This window comes from Geotrypetes seraphini, chromosome 7, assembly GCF_902459505.1.
Source record: "Geotrypetes seraphini chromosome 7, aGeoSer1.1, whole genome shotgun sequence".
Classification (NCBI taxonomy): Eukaryota; Metazoa; Chordata; class Amphibia; order Gymnophiona; family Dermophiidae; genus Geotrypetes; species Geotrypetes seraphini.
Genome location: NC_047090.1, coordinates 87,263,977 through 87,290,728, shown reverse-complemented (window position 1 = coordinate 87,290,728; position 26,752 = coordinate 87,263,977). Strand labels below are relative to the sequence as shown.

At 45.9% G+C, this 26,752-nt stretch overlaps 1 protein-coding gene across 3 annotated transcripts in view; it reads right to left on the bottom strand.

Moving 5' to 3' along the window:
- Positions 1–26,752, bottom strand: part of PPP2R3C (protein phosphatase 2 regulatory subunit B''gamma) — a 109,044-nt gene that overhangs the window by 12,959 nt on the left and 69,333 nt on the right. For all 3 annotated transcript variants that reach the window (XM_033952473.1, XM_033952472.1, XM_033952474.1), the window contains exon 11: positions 8,992–9,129. In XM_033952473.1, coding sequence (XP_033808364.1) covers positions 8,992–9,129 — 138 coding nt within the window. The remainder of the gene's footprint in view (positions 1–8,991; positions 9,130–26,752) is intronic.

The window sequence follows — 26,752 nt, the reverse complement described above, 5'->3', positions numbered from 1 at the left end:
GGAGGCTGTTGAACAAACTTGAAGGGCTGAAGTTAGGACCCAAAGTGGTGAACTGGGTCAGAAACTGGCTGTCGGACAGACGCCAGAGGGTGGTGGTTAATGGAAGTCGCTCGAAGGAAGGAAAGGTGACTAGTGGAGTCCCTCAGGGTTCGGTGCTGGGGCCAATCCTGTTCAATATGTATGTAAGTGACATTGCTGAAGGGTTAGAAGGAAAAGTGTGCCTTTTTGCAGATGATACCAAGATTTGTAACAGAGTAGACACCGTAGAGGGAGTGGAAAATATGAAAAAGGATCTGCAAAAGTTAGAGGAATGGTCTAATGCCTGGCAACTAAAATTCAATGCAAAGAAATGCAGAGTAATGCATTTGGGGATTAATAATAGGAAGGAACCGTATATGCTGGGAGGAGAGAAGCTGATATGCACGGACGGGGAGAGGGACCTTGGGGTGATAGTGTCCGAAGATCTAAAGGCGAAAAAACAGTGTGACAAGGCAGTGGCTGCTGCCAGAAGGATTCTGGGCTGTATAAAGAGAGGCGTAGTCAGTAGAAGGAAGAAGGTGTTGATGCCCCTGTACAGGTCATTGGTGAGGCCCCACTTGGAGTATTGTGTTCAGTTTTGGAGACCGTATCTGGCGAAAGACGTAAGAAGACTTGAGGCGGTCCAGAGGAGGGCGACGAAAATGATAGGAGGCTTGCGCCAGAAGACGTATGAGGAGAGACTGGAAGCCCTGAATATGTATACCCTAGAGGAAAGGAGAGACAGGGGAGATATGATTCAGACGTTCAAATACTTAAAGGGTATTAACGTAGAACAAAATCTTTTCCAGAGAAAGGAAAATGGTAAAACCAGAGGACATAATTTGAGGTTGAGGGGTGGTAGATTCAGGGGCAATGTTAGGAAATTCTACTTTACGGAGAGGGTGGTGGATGCCTGGAATGCGCTCCCGAGAGAGGTGGTGGCGAGTAAAACTGTGACTGAGTTCAAAGAAGCGTGGGATGAACACAGAAGATTTAGAATCAGAAAATAATATTAAAGATTGAACTAGGCCAGTTACTGGGCAGACCTGTAGGGTCTGTGTCTGTGCATGGCCGTTTGGAGGAGGATGGGCAGGGGAGGGCTTCAATGGCTGGGAGGGTGTAGATGGGCTGGAGTAAGTCTTAACAGAGATTTCGGCAGTTGGAACCCAAGCACAGTACCGGGAAAAGCTTTGGATTCTCGCCCAGAAATAGCTAAGAAGAAAAAAAAAAAAATTTAAATTGAATCAGGTTGGGCAGACTGGATGGACCATTCGGGTCTTTATCTGCTGTCATCTACTATGTTACTATGTTACTATGTTACTATTTACTAAATAGTGAAATTGAGGAATGGAGGGTACTTAGACAAGACAATGTGAAAAAGTTGGGCCCTATCTTTCTTCTTCAGGGACTGTGTAAGAGCAAATATCTGTTGTTTCAAACTTTAGAAGAGTGTGTTCAACTGAATTTCCCTGGTTCACCTAGGGTTACCATATTTGTGAAGACAAAAAAATAGGGGACCCAAGACCCCGTCCACCATGACCTGCTCCCCCCCACCAGTTCCAGTCCCACCTCTGCCCTATCCCCCTACCTTCTCGATGTTCCGATAAAGTCCCATCTTCTTGCTTTCTTCTTTCAGCTTCAGAATCAACTTTTGAGGTCCTCATTTTGCCGCCAGCATGGTAGTATCATTGTGTATCTCAGATTGCTGATGGTTCTTCCGCCTATTTTCACCCCAACACTCGAACAATCTAAGCCCAGCTTCCTAATGATTACTTCTGCATAAAGGGTGAAAAGAAAAGGAGAAAGGATGCATCCTTATCTTTTATTCTTTTTGATCTTGAACCATTCTGTATCTCCATACCTGGTTTGCACTGTAGCTTCTTGATCATAGTAGAGCGATCTGATTAATCTGATCAGGTGTGCTGGCACTCCTACCTCACTCAATGCTTTCCAAAGCTTATCATGCACAACACAGCTTCTTCTGGTACTCCCTCGCCTTTTCTATGATGCAACTCAAGTTTGCAATGTGATCACGGGTCCGTCTGCCCAAATGGAATCCAGCTTGGGCATCAGGAAGTTCTTGATCAAGGATGTTGTCCAAGTGCCTCTGGATGATCTTTAGAAGCACCTTGCTGGCGTGGGGGATCAGGGCGATTGTTCTATAGTTGGTACAGTCCCTGGCATCACCTTTCTTAAGCAGGTGGGATAAAAACTGATCTTTTCCAGCCTTTGGCCATATGCAGGTCCTCCAGATCTTCTGGCATAGTGCTGTCAGTCTTGGGACTGGTTTGAACAGCTTTGCAGGGATTCCATCAATGCCAGGTGCTTTGTTGTTTGGCAGCTAACTCAGCACCCACTCCACTTCATTTTCCAACAAGTTGTTTTTTTTTTTATATACATAAAGCAAAAATTTGTGTGAGGAGCAGAATGATGCGAATAGTGGTGTGACATGTAGAGCTCTTTTGCTCAAAAACTGTCATTAAATGAGGGTACTGGTATGCACCATAAGAACATAAGAAAAGCCCTCACCGGATCAGACCGAGGTCCATCCAGTCCGGTGATCCGCACACGTGGCGGCCCATTTAGGTACTCCTGATTGGAGACCCAGATATACCATAGCCCTCAATACGATTTGCAAGAAGGTGTGCATCCAACTTGCGCTTGAATCCCAGAACAGTAATCTCTGTCACAACATCCTCCGGGAGAGCATTCCAAATTCCCAGCACGCGCTGTGTAAAAAAAGAACTTCCTGACATTCGTCCTGAACCTGCTGCCACTCAGTTTCAGTCTGTGACCTCTTGTCCGTGTCACATCCGAAAAAGTTAGCAATGCTTCTTCTTGGTCGATTTTATCAAATCCCTTTATTATTTTAAAAGTCTCTATTAAATCCCCTCAATTTCCTAAGGCGCTCTTTGTAGCTCAAATTCTCCAATCCCTTGACAAGTTTCGAGGCTCTCCTCTGTACCCTTTCCAGCAGAATTATATCTTTCTTGAGGTATGGAGACCAGTGTTGGACACAGTATTCCAATTGCGGTCTGACCATTGCTCTATAAAGTGGCATTATTACATTTTCCGATCTACTCGTGATCCCCTTCTTAATCATGCCCAACATCCTGTTTGCTTTCTTTGCCGCCGCCGCGCATTGTGCCGAAGGCTTTAGGGTTCTGTCAATCAGTACCCCCAAATCCCTTTCTTGTTCGCATTTTGCTAATGTCACCCCCAACATCATATACTCGTGTTCTTTGGTTTTTTTTCCTAGATGCATCACCTTGCATTTGTTTATGTTAAAATTCATCTGCCACTTTGTTGCCCATGCTTCTAGCTTGTTCAGATCCTTCTGGAGTTCCTCGCAGTCCCTTTGAGAGTCAACAGCCCGACATAGTTTTGTATCGTCTGCAAACTTTCTTATATTGCAAGTTGTTTCCTCTTCCAGGTCGTTTATAAAAATATTGAACAAGATAGGCCCATGAACCGAGCCCTGGGGCACTCCGCTAGTCACCCTCTCCCAGTCCGAGAATTTCCCATTTATGCTAACCCTCTGCTTTCTGTTCTCCAACCACTTGCCGATCCATTTGTGCACTTCTCCTCCTACTCCATGGCTTAGTAGTTTCTTCATAAGCCTTGCATGTGGAACCTTGTCAAACGCTTTCTGGAAGTCCAAGTAAACTATGTCCATTGAATCTCCACTATCCACTTGTTTGTTCACTTTCTCAAAGAATTGTAGTAAATTTGTGAAACATGACTTCCCTTTCCTGAATCCGTGTTGACTAGCCCTTATTAGGTTGTGATCCTCCAAATGTTGTACAATGTTGTCTTTAATCAGTGTTTCAATTATCTTCCCAGGAACCGACGTGAGGCTCACAGGTCGATAGTTCCCTGGATCACCTCTTGATCCTTTTTTGAAAATTGGGATAACATTTGCTATCCTCCAGTCTTCTGGTATTTGCCCGGTTCTAATTGACATATTAGCCACAGATTGTAGCAATTCACCAATTTCGACCTTAAATTCCTTTAATACTCTCGGGTGAATTCCATCCGGTCCAGGGGATTTGTCGCTTTTCAGTTTGTCAATCTGAAAGTATATCATGTCCAACGTCACATTTACTGTTGTGAGGCTTTCTTCTATGCCACCAGGGTCACCAATACCTCCTCTTTAAAAAAAAAAAAATTATATATATATATTTAACCAACTTTGGTTTAATTTTTGGAATCCCCTCTGGTGTCTCTATTTGGAGAGCCGTTTTTGTTTTGCATTTTCTTTTTTCTCCATTTTTTGGTTGTTATAGGGATTATTTTCTCAAAAAAACAACAAGCACCACTACCCAGCTTATCCAAGTATAGTTCTGAAAGTTTACCTAAAGAACAGCCAAAAATGAAACTGAATGGAGCCGCAAAAGTGAAAGACTTCTGGCTCGCCCCTACAGGCTAACATTCTTCCATTCTTTTGTATATACCAAAAGATGGACTTTTCCACATATACCAAAAGATGGACTTTTCCACACATGCAGGAAAGCAGCAAAGATGTAAAGTGAGCAATTCTTATGCCCCAGGTATTATACGATTCCCAAACCTGTCCTGGAGGAACCTCAGCCAGTCAGGTTTTCAGAATATTCACAATGAATATGCATATCAAGGAGGCAGTGTATGTGCAGGAGCCTACAACCTCTCCTACTTTAAGACTGACCATATCAAAGTACCAAGGCCTCCCAGGTCAAACCAGAGCTACCAAGACAAAGCTCAGAAGAAATCACTTGCTGAGAGACAGGACCTTGAAGAGGCCACACAATAAGAAATGAATCTCCCTGGAGGATTCAGCTGATTCAGGACATCTAGATCAGATTTTTTTTTTTTAACTTCTAAGAAAAGTATATCAGACTCAAACTCTTATTCCTCTGGATACAGGCACACAGCTGCTCTGGAAGACAGCTCTGATTTCTCACAATACAAGCTGCTAACTAGACCCGACCACAGGAGTCAGTGAATATGAACCATATTTCCTAGTGCTCCCCTGCTGATTGACATAGGCCATCACTGTGGCATTGATGAAAAATAGTCTGATAGCCTGCAAAGCCCTTCCAATGATTCATCTCCATTTAATTTCCCAGCCTCTTGACCTCCACCAGGGACCAACAGAACTACAATAGCTTAGTAGACTTATATAGGCTGCTGAAAAGTTTTCAGAGGCCTTCATCTCCTTCCTTCAATCTAAGAGGGTTCTTCAAAAAGTTTCAGCACTTTCATGTTTTTGCAGGAAATGGCTGGGGTGGGAGAAGTGGTAAGAGGGTGTGTTAGTAGAATGCTGGGAAAAATTGCCAAACAGGATGATTATGTGGAAGAGTGATGTAATTTTGACTCCTAACTCCTCTCATCTTGGGTTCTGCATCCCCTACCCTCTATGTCATGCCTTGTCTGTCCAAGTAAGATTGTAAGCTCTTCTGAGCAGAGACCGTCTATAAATGTAAAAATGTACAGCGCTACATACGCCTTTCAGTGCTATATAAGTCATTAGTAGTAGTAGAGTGAGGGAGGTTTTAACATTTTGTTTTGATAGGACAGAAAGGGATGCAAAAATCACTGCTTCATGACATGAATTGGCCACTTTCTTGCAGCTGGAGTCAAATCCATGGTTTTGGAAACTTCAGTAAAAGCCTAGAGCAGGGGTGCCCAATAGGTCAATCGTGATCGACCGGTAGCTCGCCAAAGCAAAGTGAGTCGATCACCCAGGACTCACTTTGCCTTGGCGATCTATCGGGCCGATCAGTCTTCCTCTCCCTGACGTCAATTCTGCCGTCGGAGAGGAAGTTCGGGCCAGCCAATCGCTGCCTGGCTGGGCAGAACTTCCTCTCCGACTGCAGAATTGACGTCGGGGAGAGGAATGCTGGTCGGCCCGAAGCAGGAAGAGCATGGGGCGGCGACGGGGCCTGTTATCCATTGGTGGTGTTTTGGCTCCTGTTCCCCGATGGCAGTGGCAGTGGCTTGGGGAAGGGCAGGGAGAAAGAAAGAAAGGGGGCAGGCAGGGAGACAGAAGGAAAGAAGAGAAACAGAAAAAAAGAAAGGGGGCATGAAGAGAGAAAGAAAGAAAGGTCAGGGAGAGAGGAAGAAAAAGTTGGGGGAGGGAATGAGGTGTGGAGGAGAGGAAGCATACAGGCTGAAAGAAAGATTGGATGCACAGTCAGAAGAAGAAAGTGCAACCAGAGACTCATGAAATCACCAGACAAGGTAGGAAAAATGATTTTATTTTAAATTTAGTGATCAAAATGTGTCTGAATTTATATCTGCTGTCTATATTTTACAATATGGTCCCCTTTTACTAAACCGCAATAGTGGTTTTTAGCGCAGGGAGTCTATGAGCGTCTAGAGCAGCGCTGGGCATTCAGCGCAGCTCCCTGCGCTAAAAACTGCTATTGTGGTTTAGTAAAAAGGGAGGGGGGTGGGCATTTGTCTATTTTTGTATGGTTGTTAGTGAGGTGACAGTGCATAGAATCATCTGCTTTGACCTCTTTGAAAAAACCCCGGAATAGGAATGATAATTAACAATTCTATGCGTACAGTGTGCGTTGTGTTTTTTTTTAAATTTTATTGTTGATAGATCATTTTGACTTGGTCATTTTAAAAGTAGCTCGCGAGTCAAAAAAGTGTGGGCACCCCTGGCCTAGAGAGTTCCCAAATGTGTGCATGAGTCTGACTAATTTCTCTTATGATCCAGTAGAGGCTAAGGGGAAACTCAGTGGGGAATAAGCTCATAGAGAGCAGCTCAGACTCTAAAAACAGTCACTGAGGGCCACATTCTCAAAACTAACCGTGCATTTAACGATGGACGCTAAATCAGTCCTAGCTAATTTAGTGTCCAAGCATTTTACTGGCCGAACGGCTTATTGTGCTCTTTTCTGTGGTTCCTAGCAGCCTTAGATTGTACTAAGCAAATGTAGTACAACAAGGTCATTAATATTAAAACGAGCACTTTGGGCAATTCTCTAACCTTGTTGTACTACATTTGCGGGCAAACTTTTCCAGCAGGGTCTGAGCCATCTTAGCCTTACTTTCAGGTCAGTGCCTGAATGCTGACTGAGCCGACAGGAAAGGCATGACAGCTCAGACACCACCACAAAAAAATTCCCAATTAAAAAAAAAAAGACCCCTGATTCCTCCCTCCCTCCCTCCCTCCCACCAATCCCCCACAGGGACATTCAATGATCCACCCTAAGGCAGACAGGAGGGAAGCCCAGTCCCTCCCCTCTGGGGTCCCCTGCCTCCCCCCTGACAGCCCTCCGTACCTTAAAGTTGAAGGACAGAAGGAAGTATGCCCATTCCCTTCTGCCGAAAAATAATAAAGTAATCACTCTTATACTGGTTGCAACATAGACAATTTAAATATTATATACACATATTGGTAGCTTCAGTGCTCAGAATCATAGAGATGATAACAGGGACACTAATGCCCCAACGTTACCGTCTCACCACTCAATCATCGCATCTTCAAGCACCATTTGTAAATAGTGTAAATATTCAAATGGTCAACTTAGGTGCCAAACCGGCAAACTACTTATTCTTCTTTGAATTATTAATTGAAAACACACAAAAAACTTATCTTGTAGATTGCAGGTATCAGGTTCCGATGTTTCGTATCTGCTTCAGAGAACCCACAAAGTTGGAAATGATTTTTGCTTATGAGCGGTGTAGATTCGCTGAATGAAACTCATTTAAATAATTGAGCAAGATGTTAAAGCTTCCTCCTCTCGTGCCAACCGGCACTAGAAGAATAAGTAGTTTGCCGGTTTGGCACCTAAGTTGACCATTTGAATATTTACACTATCTACAAATGGTGCTTGAAGATGCAATGATTGAGTGGTCAGACGGTAACATTGGGGCATTAGGGTCCCTGTTATCATCTCTATGATTCTGAGTACTGAAGCTACCAATATGTGTATATAATATTGAAATTGTCGATGTTGGAACCAGTATAGGAGTGATTACTTTATTATTTTTCTGTGTACTTTTTCTAATCACTCAAGAAGAAATACCTTGAGTATAGTTGCCCCCACCTTGCATTCCCTTCTGCCGGCAGGCCACTGGGGTCCCAACAACTCCCCCTATATCTTAAAGATGAAGAATGAAAGGAGGAATGCCCACTCCCTCCTGCTGGCAAGCCCACTCCCTCCTGCTGGGTCCCCTGACAATCTCACCACCCCCTAAAGATGAAGGATGACAGGAGGGATGCCAATCCCTCCGGCTGACAGGCCCACCTCTTCAAAATGGCGGGCCTTCCCCTTCTTGGTGCATCCTGGAATGCACTGAGAGTGGCATATGGCTCTGATTGGCCCAGTTGCCTAAGGTCTTTCCTGTAGGAGGGGCCTTAAGTATTTTAGATACCTGGGATAATCAGAGCTTTAGGCCCTTCTCAGTGCATCCCAGGATGCATCGGGAATCCCTCCTGTCAAGGTGTGTGTGGTGGGGGGGTGGAGGGTCCAGGCAGTGGCAACTGAGGCAGGAGGGAGTGAGCATACCTCCTGCCGATCTTGTACAAGGTGTGTGTGTTGGGGGAGGGGGGAGCAGCAGCAGGAGAGGAGAATGTTGGAGGGAGAAGGGATTTTTCTTTCTGCTACTCTCTCTGTCGGTCAATCAGCTGAGCCGGCAAGACTCGGGGACATCTGCAGCTCAGTTGATCGGGGCAGGGAGAGCACCCTTGACAGGAAGGAGGAGCTATACCTAGTGATTACTCTTCTGAGCAAGCTCCAGGCACAGTTCTTCCCCCCGTACCTTTACTGGTGATTTTCCACATAAATAGCATGCATATAAATTTACATGCTATTATGCTGAGAATCGCCCATAAAAGAAAAAATCGCTCCCACTATGGTCACTACATTGATTTTATTGGTGAGTTTTGAGAATCCGGCCCTGAGATTATGTAAACATTTCATTTAACTGGATATGGGACTAAGAAAGAGAATATATGCAAAAGCTAAAAAGACTTACTCTGAAAAAATAGTTAAGGGAAAACACATTCAGATAACCTTTGTTCTCCATATCAAGGAGCTTGAAAATGTACTGCAGGGCAGCAGGCTCCTTCCTGTTCTCCAGTGCAAGTACAAAGTCGAGGTAAGTCTTGTAATCCTGAAACAGACACAGTCACTTTTTTTAACAGACATCTTCTGGAACTTTTTTTTCTTTCAAGCATGAAATCTACCATAAGAGACACTACAGAGAGCAAGTGTCGCATTGTGCATAAGGGCTGGCTAGAGATCAGATTCCTGGCCTCAATATGCACTTTTGAAACAGTAATCTGAATGTTGGTACTTTACAACTTATTTTTTCACTCTGACTGGAATTAGAGATAAGCCTTTATGGCTAGATCTTATACATTTCAATAATGTCCCTCTCAGAATACACTTTCTGTTTATTGCCATTTCCATAAAATGGTACATGAAGATTAGCTGAAATATTGAAGAGGGTCAAAGGAAAGATTAGGTTCTTACCTTGCTAATTTTCTTTCTTGTAAACAGGAATGGTAGTCTTGACCAGAGGGTTAAACCCTCATCATCTGTGAGGGTTGTAGAGAGCCCACTGTTTTGTTTTCATCCTCCACCTCCAGTCATTCTAGGATGAACACCACCCCATCAGTACCAAAGCTTCTAGTGAGTCCTAGAGTGCAAACGTAAGAGGAGGGTGCGGGGAAACTCCTTGAAACTACATAAGTCTGTTCTGCTCAAAAATACAAACATTAAACAACAATGTTTTTAAACTGCTACTAAAGGTGGAATTAAAAGGAGCCACCTACCTGTGTGCCATCTGCACCAATATTTCTATTGCTCATTATTTACAATGAGTCTCTTATGAGTGAATTCCTCTTCTTCCTGACCCTACCTGCCAATCTGACTCAGCAGGCATGTCTGAAACAGAAAGCAGGTGAGTATACATCTGAAAGGGCTAGTGTCAAGACTACCATTCCAGTTTACAAGAAAGAAGATTAGCAAGGTAAGAACCTAAACTTTCCTTCTTGTGCAACAGGACTGGTAGTCTTGACCTGTGGGATGTATCAGAGCAGTCCTTGGTTTCTATGATGAGACAAATGAGCCTGCTGCCAGTACTGAGGACCTAAAAGCAGTGTCCAGTCTGGCTGCTACATCCACCCTGCAAAACTTAGTGAAAGTGTGGAGATTGGACCAAGTGGCCACTTTGCAAATCTCTGCAGCTGAAACTGCTCTAGACTCTGCCCAAGATGATGGGATTCTGCAAGTGGAGTGTGCCTTCGCTGCCACTGGAGACTGCTTTACACTTCCAATATAGACAGAAGATATGGCCATCTTGAGCCACCTGGTTATGGTCATTTTAAATGCTTTTTTTCCCCGACGTGCTGCATTTGTAAGCACAAAGAGTTGATCAAATAGCCAGATCTTGTTAGTCACCTCCAAGTAACGAATCAAAATTCTTCACACATCCAGGACTTTCAACACTGCTTTCTTCACTCCTGTAGGTGTGAAGGCTGGGAGTCACAACTCCTGTTTTATGTGAAAACTGGACACAAGGAGGCATGGTGACGTCATCGACCAAGATGGCCGCTTGAAGATCAAGCTCCACGTGAGTATTTCACCCTCAATTCCATGGCTCGCAATTTTCAAAAGTAGTCATTCATGCGGAACCTTGTTGAACGTCTTCTGAAAATCCACATATACAATGTCGACCGGATTGCCCTTGTCTATCTGTCTGTTTACTCCCTCAAAGTGCAGCAAGTTCGTCAAACACGATCTGCCTTTGCTAAAACCGTGCTTTTTTGATGCACATGTTTTGTTCTGATATCTTTGACTATAGGTACATGGGGAGGCAACTCCCCTATACCATGGGACAGCCCTGACATGGAGGAGCTTCCCATAGAATGTTTGTCTTTGGGATGGGGAAGGAGGCAGAGGGGTTGCTGATAGGGGAAAGATATAAAGGAGAAATTAGGGTTTGGAGTTCTCTTAGGTTGACAAGGGGAGGGGATGAGGACACACCAACTCCAATGCCAGCAGTTGCCAGACTGGCTCAGCATCAGAGCCTCGTTCTGGCCCCGTCCCCACCGGGCATAGAGCCTGTTCCGCCCATCCCAGGTCTGCCGGGAGCAGATATGAAGTCGTGGAGGGGAGGAGGACATGCCAGCTCCAACGTTGGCAGTTGCCAGACCGGCTCAACATCGGAGCCTCGTTCCGGCCCCGGCCCCGCCAGCTTTGAGAGCCTGCTCTGCCCATCCCAGGCCTGTTGGGAGCAGATTTGAAATCGCGGAGGGGAAGAGGACATGCCAGCTCCAATGCCGGCAGTTGCCAGACCGGCTCAGCATCAGAGCCTCGTTCTGGTCCTGGCCCCGCTGGGCATGAGAGCCTGCTCCGCCCATCCCAGACCTGCTGGGAACAGTTTAAATTCCAGCTGAGGGAACAGCGAACCGTGCTGACTAAAGCGCATGGCAAAGGCGCGTGCCTTAGCGAAGCGACTGTGCAAAACGACTGCAATCAAGACCACACGATAAGTACACCTATTGCCTTCAAAAGTATAGCCTGTTATTGCATGAAAATTGAAACTAGGTACTGCATGACAAGCACATCTATTGTCAACTAAAAGTATAACCTGCTACTGCATGACAAGTATAACTAGTTACCGCACGATAAGCCTATCTATTGTTTCAACCCAAAGTATAGCCTGTTACTGCAAGACAAGCACAACCAGCTACTGCATGACAAAAATGTAATATTTACTCCCCTTTATTATACTAAGTCCCTCTAAACTTTCTCTATACTGTCATTGGAGTTCCTTCTCTATACCATTCCCTGTCAACCGTGCCGAGCTCTACGATTGTGGAGATGATGTGGTATACAAACTTAAGGTTTAGTTTAGTTTAGTTTAGTTTAATCTATTGCCAACCAAAAGTATAGCCTGTTACTGCACGACAAATATAATCAGTTACTGCATGTTAAGTACATCTATTGTCAACTAAACATATAACCAGATACGGACTAAACTCAAGCATAAACAACAGATAGATTATACGAGCCTAGAATCCGAACTCTGACTAAACAGAAGCATTACTAGATAGATAGACTAAACAGAAACGCTTCTAGCAGATAAACCATACTAGCCAAATCACCTGAATCCTAAAATAAGATCAATTACCCTATGTTGTCCAACTACTTACCTTATGCTATCAGACAAAATGGCAATTTTTAACAAATTTCAACTGTTACTAGGGGTACTGTATTTAATCTGCTCCAGATGCTGGTGCAATGATGAACCCCCCCCCTCTCCTGGCACAGACCAGCTAAGTTGATCAAATCAACAGGTTCCCACCAACTTTTGCAAGACTGTCTAGAACAAGGCCCACTTAAAATCCCTGTGGTAAACACCACCCGTAAACCATTCAAACCACATAGAAACATAGAAACATAGAAAACATAGAAACATAGAAAGATGACGGCAGAAAAGGGCTATAGCCCATCAAGTCTGCCCACTCTACTGACCCACCCCATTAAGTCTGAGTACTAATGACTTAGTTCCTTAACTCGACCCTCGTAAGGATCCTACTAGGGCATCCCATTTATTCTTAAAGTCAATAACACTGGTGGCCTTGATCACCTGCTCTGGAAGCTTGTTCCAGTGATCTACAACCCTTTCTGTGAAGAAATACTTCCTTATGTCACTATCGAATTTCCCTCCTCTGAGTTTGAATGGATGCCCCCTTGTGACCGAGGGTCCCCTGAGAAAGAAGATGTCTTCTTCCACCTCGACACGTCCCGTGATGTATTTAAATGTCTCAATCATGTCCCCCCTCTCCCTGCGTTCCTCTAGAGTGTAGAGCTGCAATTTGTTTAGTCTTTCTTCGTACGAGAGACCCTTGAGCCCCGAGATCATCCTAGTGGCCATCCGCTGAACCGACTCAACTCTAAGCACGTCTTTACGGTAATGTGGCCTCCAGAATTGCACACAGTACTCCAGATGAGGTCTCACCATGGTTCTGTACAGTGGCATTATGACTTCAGATTTGCGGCTAACGAAGCTTCTATTGATACATCCCATCAGTTGCCTTGCTTTGGATGAGGCCTTCTCTACTTGTTTGGCGGCCTTCATGTCTGCACTGATGATTACTCCCAAGTCTCTTTCTTCTGAAGTCCTAGCTAGTGTTTCTCCATTTAAGGTGTAAGGTTTGCATGGATTTCTGCTACCGAGATGCATAACCTTACATTTCTTAGCGTTGAAGCCCAGCTGCCATGTCGAGGACCAGTTTTCCAACGTAAGCAGATCCTGCGTCATACTATCCTGCAGATTGCTTTCACTTACTATATTACATAGCTTGGCGTCATCAGCGAATAGAGTTACTTTACCCTGAAGCCCTTGGGTCAAGTCTCTTATGAATATGTTAAAAAGGAGTGGACCCAAGACCGAGCCTTGTGGCACTCCGCTGGTCACCTCCGATGTCTCAGAGAGGGTGCCGTTGACCACCACCCTCTGACGTCTTCCACTCAGCCAATCTTTGACCCATGCAATTAGTGTCTCACCTAACCCCATAGATTTCATCTTGTTTAATAGTCTACGGTGTGGGACGCTGTCGAAAGCTTTACTGAAATCTAAGTACACTATGTCCAGAGACTCTCCCGAGTCCAGCTTTCCTGTTACCCAATCAAAGAAGCTGATAAGATTGGATTGGCATGACCTACCCCTAGTGAATCCATGTTGACTAGGATCCCTTACATAGAAACAAGACCAAAAACAGAAACCTAAAAAAGCTAAAATTTACTGAAATTCCCACCCCAACCAACTATGAAAACATTAAGGGATTCTATCTAAATACCCGTTCCGTGAGAAATAAAGCACAAATAATATACGACTGGATAGTGCAAACGAATCCGGACTTACTGTTTCTGACAGAAACATGGATGGTCTCTGACATTATCATGAAAGAAATTCTACCACAGGGATACAAAATACTTCCACTATCAAGAAGCTGGAAAAAAGAAACTTTTGATTACAACAAGATAGATTTTAAAACTTCGGAAAACCTATAAATACTAACTTGCAAGATCATCAATGCCCAACTAGAAGTCACTGATTGTGACATTATTTTATATCCCTCCCAAGAAATAAACGAACGCCAGAGAAGAATTTTTTGAATTCCTTACTGTAAATACCCTAAAGGATCGTACAACCTACTACTGGGTGACATAAACATACACCTAGAGCAAGTGGGAAAACCAGAAATGGCTGAAATCGACACCTTAACATCGCTCGATTTCCCAATGCCAGACATAGAGGTAACACATGAGAAGGGGCATCAACTAGACATAGTTACTTTTTCTCAAAAGGAAACCCCCGACCCAAAGATTAAATACTATACAGGGGCCTGGGAAAAATACATTTGGTCAGACCACTATATTGGCAAGTTCAACCTACGTTGGCAAATGAAGCCATCCCAACCTAAACACAGAAGCAAAAACACAAAAACAATTACCAGTTGTGGTATCATAAACCCAACTGAATTCTGGGCTCATTACGAACTACGACCCAAAACCGAGAAAATACAGGACTTCCCAACAAGATGGGGAAAGTTCAGTAAGGAAGTATTAGACCAATTGGCACCATACCAAACATACAAAAAGAAAGAGTGTTAAATGAGTGGTTTGATTCAGAACTATTAGTTTGTACAGGAACTAAAAAATTGGAGATAATCTAGAAAAAAACAAAGAAAAAGACAAGACAAACTGGAAACAAAAAATGAAAAAAATACAAAACTCTGATCAAAGAAAAACACACAAAATACTACGCACAGAAAATAGTTACATCAAAAATAAACAATAAAGAGCTGTTTAAAACCCTTTCAGGACCATAAGGATCGTAGGCCAATTTTTGTGGTTTTGACGACATTTTTATGGTAAAAAGGGCTTGCAGATGCCAAAAAATTGATTTTTTTTGTGAAATATCATTATTTTTTTTTAAAAAAATCACACTTCTGGCTTATGGACAGTGTGGCAAGTGAATCTTCTCGTCAATCTGGCAACAACGCTAATGAATGAATGTCGGAACCAGTTTGTTTACATAAAGGCAGTATCATATGGAATCCGTACATATCAAATTTAGAACTGTAGACTATCCCAATCAAAATTTATAGGATTTTAAAGTTATGGGACAAATATGTCCCTTGGTCCTGAAAGGGCTACACTGGTAAAATCGATAACAGATACTACACGGGTCCTGAAAAAGGACAACGAGAGCACTCCATCTGCTCAAACCCTAGCCTATTTCTTTAAAAATAAAATCACTGACCTAAGATCAACAATACCTTCGCCCATAACCAACACAGAATTCTTTTTTGGACCCTACGAACAGGAGTACAGAGCAGATATGCTCTGGGACTACTTCGAGTTTCCAAACTGGCATCAATTCTTAACTTTGTTCAAGAAATACACCAAATCAAACTGCTTACTGGACAAATGACCCTCTAAGATCACGGTTGCTCCACCTGACTTTAAAATGGAGCTATTAACTTGGTTAACAACCACTCTTACTAATGGGATATTGAATGAGGAAATGGGACACATACTGATCACACCTATCCCCAAAGATCAGAAAAACTCAACAGCCCTGATATCCAACTACAGGCCCATAGTGAGCATCCTCCTATTTACTAAGCTACAGGAAGGATTGGTCAACTTGGAACTAGTGAACTACTTAGACAAATTGATATTCACTAAGGATACAGCACGGAAGGTAAAATTATGGTCATACCTGTTAATTTTCTTTCCTTTAGAAGCAGCAGATGAATCCAGAGACTAGTGGGTATAGCTCACATCGACCAGCAGGTGGAGATAGAGAACTGATTAACAGTTGGCCTTAAAGGCTGGTGTTCCTTCAGTTAATTCAGTTATGCACTTTGCCCAAGCATCCCGAAAGGAGAATGAGCAGCCACAAACTCCATTCCAGTAAAAACCTTGTCTTTCTCTTCTGAATACCATTGATATTTTTCTCTGTTTTATTTTAATTCAATCGAATTTTTTTTTTTTTTTTTTTTCAGTCATGAAAGAATACACTTACCAACTATCGCCCCGGCTACCCTAATGACATAAACCCCCTACACCCAGCCCGTGCATTTGGGGAGGGGCTCTGGATTCATCTGCTGCTTCTAAAGGAAAGAAAATTAACAGGTATGACCATAATTTTACCTTCCATAGCAAAGCAGCAGATGAATCCAGAGACTAGTGGGATGTAGCAAAGCAAATTCAAACTGGGTGGGACGCCAATGCCGCCTCTGCCAGCACTGCTGCGCCAAAACTCGCCTCTGAACGGGCCGCTACATCTAACCGATAATGCTTTGAAAAAGTATTCCCTGACGACCAAGTGGCCGCCCGGCAAATCTCCTCTAATGACATCCCCCCGGACTCCGCCCAAGATGTAGCCAAAGCCCGAGTGGAATGAGCATGAAGATGCTCCGGTACCTTCTTCCCTGACAACACATACGCCGAAGCAATAGCGTCCTTGACCCAACGCGCAATGGACGCTTTAGACGCCGCCATCCCCTTGTTTTTCCCCGCAAACGCGACAAAGAGATGGTCCGACCGGCGAAAATCATTCGTCACCTCCAAATAATGGAGAAGCATACGGCGCACATCCAGTAGCCGTACCGACAAAAAAACGCTTCCCCCAATCATCCTTCCTGAAGGATGGCAGGAACAATCTCTGGTTCACATGAAAGGACGAAACAACCTTAGGCAGGAAGGACGGCACCGTCCGCACCGTCACCCCAGTCTCCGAGAAACGCAAAAAGGGTTCCCTGCAAGAAAGTGCTTGCAGCTCCGATACTCGCCTTGCTGAAGCCATCGCCACCAAAAAAACTGTCTTTAGTGTGACATCTTTCAACGTGGCCGCTGACAGGGGCTCAAAAGGTGCCCCCTGCAATTTCCCAAGGACGAGCTTAAGGTTCCAAGTTGGACAAATTCGCTTAACCGGCGGCCTGATATGTTGAACCCCCTTGAGGAAACGCACCACGTCCGGCTGTGATGCGAGAGCCGAGCGAGCCACCCGGCCCCTGTAACAGGCAATGGCCGATACTTGAACCTTTAAAGAGTTATATGCTAACCCTTTCTCTACGCCCTCCTGCAGGAACGCAAGAATAGCCGGCAGAGAAGCATGGAAAGGCGCAACTCCGTGTCTTCCGCACCATGCCTCAAAGATTGTCCAGACCCTCGCATAGGAGGCTGACGTTGAAATCCTCTTAGCCTTAAGCAGGGTTGAAATCACCTGTTCTGAATAGCCCTTCTTCTTCAGCCTTGCCCTTTCAATAGCCAGGCCGTAAGACCAAAGCGGCCCGGATCGTCCATTAATATTGGACCCTGAGTTAGCAAGTCCGGAGTTACCTGGAACGCTACCTGCTCGCCTACCGACAGCAGCATCAGATCTGCGTACCACGGCCGCCGTGGCCAATCCGGAGCTACCAGGATTACTCTGCCTCGAAAGCGAGAGATGCGTTGCAACACCCGCCCTATCATGGGCCAAGGTGGGAATACATAAAGAAGGGAGTTCGGAGGCCACGGGAGAGCTAATGCGTCCACCCCCTCCGATCCCTGATCCTTGCGTCGGCTGAAGAACCGAGGCACCTTCGCATTGCGGGAAGAGGCCATGAGATCCATCTCTGGCAACCCCCAACGACGGACTAGCAGGCCGAACGCTCGACCCGACAACTCCCATTCCCCCGGATCGAGAAGAGTTCTGCTGAGGAAGTCCGCCTGCACGTTTTCGTGCCCTGCAATGTGAGCCGCCGATAGAAGCGGAACATGCATCTCTGCCCATCGAAACAAATGACTTGCCTCTTCGGCTAACTGCAGGCTCCGGGTCCCCCCTTGCCGATTGACATACGCGACCGCCGTGACACTGTCCGACAAGATCCTGGTCGGTCTGTCGTGAACTCGGGCCTGAAACGCCCGCAGCGCTAACCTGATCGCTCTTAACTCCAGCAAGTTTATGGGCCATTGAGCCTCCTGGGAAGACCAAATTCCCTGCACCGACGTCTGCATGCAGTGGGCTCCCCAGCCCTGCAGGCTGGCATCCGTTGTCACTACCACCCAATCCGGTGTGGCCAACGGCATGCCCCTCCAAAGATGCAAGTCCTGGAGCCACCAGCGCATGCTGTGAGCTGCTCGAGGACTCCACCGGAGACGGACATTGTAGTTCAGAGAAGCTGGAGACCAGCGAGAGAGCAGAGACTGCTGTAAGGGCCTCATGTGGCTCCGGGCCCATGGAACCACCTCCAGAGTCGCCACCATGGAGCCCAGCACCTGTACATAATCCCAAACGCGAGGTCTGGGCGATCCGAGCAGGAGGCGAATTTGAGCCTGCAATTTCTCCCCCCGATCTCGGGGTAGAAACACCTTCCCCAGAGCCGTATCGAACCTTACCCCCAGATGCACCAAAGACTGCGAAGGGGCCAAAACACTCTTGGGAAAGTTGACAATCCACCCCAACGACTGAAGGAGAGAGATCACTCTCTGCGTCACCGCCCGACTCTCCTGCCGGGAAGAGGCGCGTATCAACCAATCGTCCAAGTAAGGGTGTACCCGAATCCCTTCCTTGCGTAGAAAAGCGGCTACCACCACCATGACCTTGGAAAATGTGCGGGGGGCCGTTGCCAGGCCAAAGGGCATAGCCCGAAACTGAAAATGTTGGCCCAGAATCGCAAACCGCAGATACCGCTGGTGCGGAGGCCATATCGGAATATGGAGGTACGCCTCCTTGAGATCGAGAGACGTGAGGAACTCGCCTGGTCTCACCGCCGCAATCACCGAGCGCACCGTTTCCATTCGGAAATGGCGCACGCTGAGGAATCTGTTGACCCCTTTGAGATCCAGTACTGGTCTGAAGGACCCCCCCTTCTTTGGTACAATGAAGTACAGGGAATAGAAACCGCGGCCTACCTCTTCTGGGGGCACCGGTACCACCGCCCCCAGATCTAGCAGCCCCTGCAGTGTCCTGCGGACCTCGGCTCCCTTGGCCGCACCACGGCACGGGGACACCAAGAAAGAATCTACGACGGGAGCGGCGAATTCTAATTTGTACCCTTCGCGAACAATGTCCAATACCCATTGGTCGGACGTGACTTTGGCCCACTCCGCCCGGAATGCCGAAAGCCGACCCCCTAAGGGCAGGGCGGAGGGAGCCAAGCCCCCGTCATTGTGGAGGGCGACTGGCGGGGGTACGGGCTGACTGCCCGGAAGAGGGTCTCGCCGTCCGAAAGGAACTTCTCTGCTGAAACCGAGGTCTCGAAGCAGAAAACGGGCCAGATGCAGACCTGGAAAAAGGCTTACCAGCCCTGGCCCGCCTAACATCCCGGAAACGCGGCCTAGACGATGCGGCCCTTACCGGAGGCCTAGCCCTGTCCTCCGGCAAACGCTGCGTTTTGGTATCCCCAAAATCCTTTACCAGTTTCTCCAACTCCGTTCCAAACAATAAACCCCCTTTAAATGGAAGTCTCACCAGCCGTAGCTTGGATGCTGCATCGGCTGCCCAATGACGGAGCCACAAGGACCTGCGGGAAACCACAGACAGAGCCATCTGTTTTGCAGACGCCCGAATAATATCATACAAGGAGTCCGCCAAATAAGCCAAGCCGGACTCCAAATCAGCTAGTTCCGAAGGGATAGAACCTCCAGACTCCAGCAAATTATCGGTCATCCCTTGTGACCACTGCAGACAAGCTCGCGCCGCGTAAGAACTGCATATTGCGGCCTGTAAGGTAACTGCCGCCACTTCAAAGGACATCTTTAGGGAAGCTTCAACCTTTCTATCCTGTGCATCCTTAAGTGTCACGCCCCCTTCTACCGGCAAGGTAGTTCTTTTAGTCACTGCTGCCACCAGAGCGTCCACCTTCGGCAATCTAAACCTGTCCAATTCGGTCGGAACGACCGGATACAAGAGCCTCATGGCCCTTGCCACCCGCAAACTGGCCTCCGGCGCCTCCCATTGCGCCGAGATTAGCTCCTGCATGGCCTCATGGACCGGAAAGGCTTTAGACGGCCTACGGGTACCTGCCATCAGGGGGTTACCGGACCCCGTGGCATCTTCCTGAGCAATGTTCAAACTTTGCAAAGCTTTAGTAATAAAAGAAGAAAGCTCCTCTCTATGGAACAATCGGATAGCCGTAGGGTCATCCCCCTCTCTACCCGGGATACTCTCCGCGTCCCAATCCAAGAGCTCCCCTTCCTCCAATGACTCAGGCAGGGAGAAAGGAGATCTGGGCAAAATATCCACCGCCTCCGCAGACACTAGCCTGCGTTTCTTAGCCCCCTGCAACTGCCCCGGGGATCCTGCCGCCCCTGCCGAGGGTCTATCCTCTGTCCCCTCCCCCCCCTTAGAGGTAGAGGGTACCGCAAGGGCCTGCCCGGCCCCCAGCCCCGGCTGGGTAGGCTGCGAGCGCTGCAATTGAAATGCCTGATGGAGCAACATAACAAATTCAGGTGAAAATGCACCCCAGCTAAGAGGCACTCCCCCGCCCTGCTCCGAGCCGAGGGGAGGGGCCGCGCCGGCCACCAGCGCTCTCGCCTGTTCCCCCGCCGCCTCACGTTTGTCCTCCGTGGCCGAGTCCTGCAGGAATCCTGCATCGACTCCGAGCGGCGGGGACATTGCGCAAGAGTCCCGTACCCGGGACATGGCCGCCTCACAAGCCGCCAAAAACGGGTCGTCTGCCGGTGCTTCCAAGCACCCGGCAGAGCACGGCCCCGCTCGTGTTCGGCGCTTCCCGCAGCGCGAACACATCTGACCAGCCTCTTCAGCCATCCCCCCTCGGCCTGCCAAAAAGCTCCGACGCGGGTTTTTTTTTTTTTTTTATTTTTTGAACACACGCGGCGAACGCCGCCGGAAGACGACTCCGCCCACTAATACGCCCGGCACCCGGGAAACGCGACTCCACTCAAAAAAGGCAAAGCCAACACTCACCCGGTCCGCCGCTTACCCCCGAAGCCAGGCCATCGTTGGTAAAACGTACTGGAAGCCAAGTTAACCACTGCCCGGCTCAGTACTAGCAGGCAGGCTGTATATTTTTTTTTATTTTTTTTTTTTTATACTGGAATGAAGCAGCCAGCCACTATCCTGCACCTGGAAAGGAACCCCTCTATCCAACGGAGGGGAGGGTGGAGCAGGGACCTGGGAGGGCCCAGGTGTACCTCCCAAAGCCGGCACCAATCAGCCAGGCACCCCCACCTACTGAAGAGAACTAGTCTCAACAGAGGAATCCTAACAGAACACCACCTCCATCTATCCTGCAGCAGGCAGAGACCAGGAGCTAGAAGGATAGCTCCAACCCTGCTGGGAGATAGAGCAAAACTGAATTAACTGAAGGAACACCAGCCTTTAAGGCCAACTGTTAATCAGTTCTCTATCTCCACCTGCTGGTCGATGTGAGCTATACCCACTAGTCTCTGGATTCATCTGCTGCTTTGCTATGGAAACAGTTATAGCTTCCATCCTTAGCCACCTCTATAGTCTTTTCAGCAATGGCACAAGTGCTCTGATTCTACAACTAGATCTTAGTAGTGCGTTCGATCTAGTAGACCACAAAATAATGCTACTATGCCTAGACTAGAGAGTTGCGCGGGGACAGAAATCATATCCTTCCCCGTCAAAATTCTACCCGTTCCCACCCGTCCCCACGAGGAATCCTTCCATCCCCGCGAGGAATTCACTCCGTCCACCCGTCCCCGCGAGGAATCCCCTCCGTCCCTGCCCGTCCCTATAAACTTCAGAAATAGTTATTTCATTTAATTATGCTACTGAATTAAAGGCTCTGGTAGAGATCCATTTATAAATAAGCAAAGACACTTTATTAATTTGGAAATATTAATTGGGAAGAATACATACTTTGTAAATGGATTTCGACCAGAGCCTCTAATGTAAATAATAAAATATAAATACTCAGCTGATGAGAACCCCCAAGCTGTCAGCTGAGGACTTCCTTTGCAGTTGGCCGGGGGTCCCTTCTGCCAAGCTTGGCAGGCAGCAGTAGCATCCCTGAGTCACAGATGCTGGCACCTCAGTGGCTCATGGATGCTGACAGTGACTGCTGTGCTTGGTGCAGGGGAGTTCTGGCTGTCTCTAGAGGAGGTCCTCTGCTGTCGGTGCTTGGGGATCCCCACCAGTCACAGCAAGGGTCAGCAAGTACTTCAACACTGTAGAAATAAAACCAGAAATGCATTTTCTTTTCTTTTGAACACAATACACACAATACAAAGACATCTGCTATATACATTTCCCAAAGCTAACATATTTTAGTCAATAAATTCTATTTTTTACCTTTGTTGTCTGGAGACTTATTTTTCCATAAAGTTGGTCCCAGTTTATTTTTTCCGCTTTCCCATCTTCTGTAAATTCTTCTGTTGCTGTTCATTGGTTCCTCCTACCATGGTCCAGCATTTATCCCTTTTTCATCTTTTGTGCCTGCCCACCAGCCCCATGTCCAACATTTCTCCTTCTATCACCTCTCTCCAGCACCTTGCCACATATCTCCCTCCATTCCCTTCACCACTATGTCCAACATTCCTCCCTCTTGCATCCATTTCAATCTGTCCCACTGTTCCCTTTCCACCACAATATTTCTCCCTCTCATCTGTACCTCACTCCCTCCCTATGACCAAAAATTCTCCTTTCTTCCATTCCCATGTACACAACCATCTCCCGCGGCTATATGATGCGTTCTGGCTATCAAATACTCGTATTGTTGGTCCTTACACGCGTGATACATCCCAAGAATGTGGACCTGCAACACAAACCAGTGAGCTGTAGGAATAAGATGGATTTTCAAAAATCACACCCTATAGCCCTGCTCTTCAGTTCATTTTCAGGGAAAAAAAAATGTGAGTGATACTGGAACTATATAATCTCTAGTGAAACAGGAGGTAGCACCGGGCAAACATTGATCATACAGGATATTGCTAAGGATATTGCTTGCTAAGTAATTTTATCGGAAAAATTCCCCACTGTATCCTGTAACACCTGTATCCAATACCTCTACTCCTTCAAAGTTAGATAACTTTCTTCTTTCACCCGAATATACTGTTATTCCCCTCTGTATCCTGTAATTACCTTCAATGTTAGGTAACTCCCTTCGGTTACCCGAATATATTGTTATTTCCCACTGTATCCTGTAATTACCGGATTCTTGCTATGTAATTTTATCGGAAAAATTCCCCACTGTATCCTTTAATAACCTCAATGTTAGGTAACTCTCTTCTGTTACCTGAATTTAATGTTATTCCCCGCTGTATCCTATAATTACCTGAATCTTGCTATGTAACTCTCTCGGATAAATTCCTGATATCTTTAAATTTGTAACATTCTACCATAACATGTAACTTACTTGAATCATTGTTTATGTAATTCTCTCGGTAATGTCCAGATCTCTTCTAATTGTAATCCGCTTAAAACCGCAAGGCACAAGCGGAATAGAAATCACTAATGTAATGTAATGTAATATTGAACAGTCCTTCTGTACAGTACTTCTGGCTGGCACATATCGTTTTTGTTATGCTGGAAAACATTGATTACAATGCTGACATTAATATTTTTCTTTCCTTGCAACCTAATCTCTGTGTCACTTGTTAAATATTGCCCACTCTTGCTTAAAAGATTTTTGACCACTGACTAAAAATAACCTGAGGAGAGCTGCCAATGGCTATAAATTAACCTTTGACTGTGTAACAGCACACAGTCAGAGGACCTTCCTTGCCATTGCTCTGTGATCGATGGAAGCCAATTTCTCATAAACAACATTTTCTGATTTAATCTATTTGTTTTCATCCTCTGCTTTGAAAATAATGGGGCTTGTTTATTACGGTGAATGCCCTGTGCAGCCTAGAACACTGTGGGTTTACATGAGGTTCTGAATGTGCCTCCTCAAATGGAATGAGAGGGAATGGGTAATTCAGGGAATGCAGCACTCTAAAAGGAGCTGTACAAGTGACTCTGATACTGGCCAAAGGTTGAGAAATGATTTTATCCTCTGAACCTTTAACCAGAGGGGAGTCCCACAGCTCTGCCGCACCAAGGACAGCTTTGTAAGATAACCCTTGAATTTTGGAAGCCTTCCCCCTATGTTTTTTCAAATATGGTTGCAGCTCTCTATTCCCAAGTTCCAAAAATGCTCTCCCTCCCCCCTTTTGTGTTCCGCCTCCCAGCCCTCATCTTTAAGCAAATTACCAGTCAAATAGAGCTCGAGCCGCGAGGCTCGTTTTCTATTTCCTGCCTGCACTGCCCCAGCACACAGAGCCGAACGGAAGCCTTCCCTGATATCAGCGCTGACGTCGGAGGGAGGGAGGGAGGGCTTTGCTTAAGTCCTCCCTCCAAAGCCCTCCCTCCGATGTCAGCGCTGACATCGGGGAAGATTTCCGGTCGGCTGTGTGTTGCGGCAGGGCAGGTAGGAAAAAAAGACGAGCCTCGCGGCTCGAGTTTCCATCTAACCCCGTAGGATCCCCGCGACCCTAGGGGACGTCCCCACGGGATCCCCGTGACCCAAAGGGAGAACCCGCAGGATCCCCGCGGGTCCCATGGGATTCCCGTTGTCCTCGTTCCCGTGCAGCTCTCTAGCCTAGAAGCAATGGGGCTCTCGGGAAAAGTTAAGAAATGGTTCCAGGAATTCCTAACAAACAGATCATACCGAGTGGCCAGCGATGGGAATTACTCTAGCCCATGAAAAACCCCTCGGGGGTTGAAGGCTCCCCACTATCACCCACACTATTCAACATTTACATCTCATCCTTAGGACATCTATTACAAAAGTTAAACTTAAACTATTATATATATGCAGATGATATTTCCATCTTAATTCCCTTAAATAACATAACAAATTAAATTCTAGATCACATCTCTCATATAATGAACGAAATTGAAAAAATGGACAATCAACTTCAAACTGAAACTAAATACAGAAAAGATGAAAGTCTTCTTGGCAAGCCCCAATGAAAAAAATTACCAGAACATCGTTACAACTAAACAGCCACGAATACCCAATTTCCAAAACTATAAAAATATTAGGAATCACACTAGACACACATCTAACCATGCTTTTGTACACTGTGGAAGCTAAGGACCATTAAAAAAATAGTTTGACGCTACATCCTTTAGATTACTGGTGCAGTCTCTGATCCTATCAATTCTGGACTACTGCAATATAGTTTATCTAGGTATCCCAAAAAAAAAATAGTACAAAAATTGAGAATAGTGCAAAACACTGCAGTTCACTTGATCTTCAGATTGAGGAAAAACAACCACATCAGCCCTTACTAAGAAAGTTGCACTGGTTGCCAATGGAGGCGCGAATAATGTTCAAGTTTGCCTGTACTTGTTTCAAGCAGGTCTGGAGACTAGCGCCTTCTTACCTACTACCACATTTCATACTACACAACCCCACATGGTCAACCAGAAACCATAACATATTTACATACCCAAAGATAACAGGCTGCAAATACAAATCCTTTTTGGACAGGTCCTTCATGTTCCAAGCAAGTAAACAGTAGTCCTGGCTGGGTAATTACATCAATGGAGCCAGCCTGACCTACGGCGCCTTCTGGAGAGCAATTAAAACCGTACTGTTTGACAAATTCATCTCCTAAACAGAAGCTTCACTACTTACAAAGTTATTTTTTCCCTCTGTCAATTCCTGTGTACTATGTTGCTCCCTCACTTTCTGCATTTTGCAATCCGCTGATTGTCCAGCATTATTACTTGGGTTGCATACATGAAACCTAAATTACATACTTAAGTTTCATATTTTCCTTTTAACTATTTCTTGTTAATAAGTTATACCCTCACTACTTGCATTCTGTAATTCGATGACTGTCCAGTTTTATTCTGTAATTCGCTTTATTCAGTATTTTGCTTTATTCTGTAACTCGCTTTATTCTGCAATTTGCTTCATTCTGCAATTTGCCTTATTGTCCAGCTCTATTCTAAAATTTGCAGATTGTCCAGCTTTATTCCTTGGGTTGCATACAAGAGACCTATACTATATACTTAAGATTCATATTTTCCTTTTATCTATTTTTTATGCAATAAGTTATACCCTCACTTCCAGCATTCTGTAATTTGCTGATTGTCCAGCCTTCTTCGCTGTAAACCGCCTAGAAGTCATTCGACTGTGGCGGTATAGAAGAATAACATTATTATTATAATTGCTAAGGCAGCTTGCCAAAGTCCATCTGATTGCTGGTCTTTACTGGGTTCCCACAGGGGTGATTTAGGAGACACTTTGGCTTGTCTCACATTTAATGTGCGGGGCCTTAATATGCCAACCAAGCGGCGTCTGCTATTTAAGGAAATCAGTTGCCTATGGGCAACTGTGATTTTTTTTTTTTTACAGGAAACTCATTTGTTGGCATAGCATGAACATTTACTGAAACATCCTAAGTTTACCTCGATTTATTTAGCATCCAATATACAGGGGGGGGGGGAAGAAAATGAGGGGCGTGGGAATATTGTTATCTTCTTCCTTGCAAGCTTCTGTACAGCAGGTGGCGTGGGATCTGGAGGGGAAAATCATCCTTTTGACACTCCAGTTGGGTTCTCAAATGTACAATATACATTAGTAAATGTATACGCCCTGAACTCGGGCCAGGGAGCTTTTTTTGACTCCTTAACGATACTCTTTAGACGGCAAGTGGAGGGTATACTGTTGGTCGGGGGGGGGGGGGGACTTCAACATGACTGTGGATCCTGCTTTAGATAATACCATGGCCCATATACA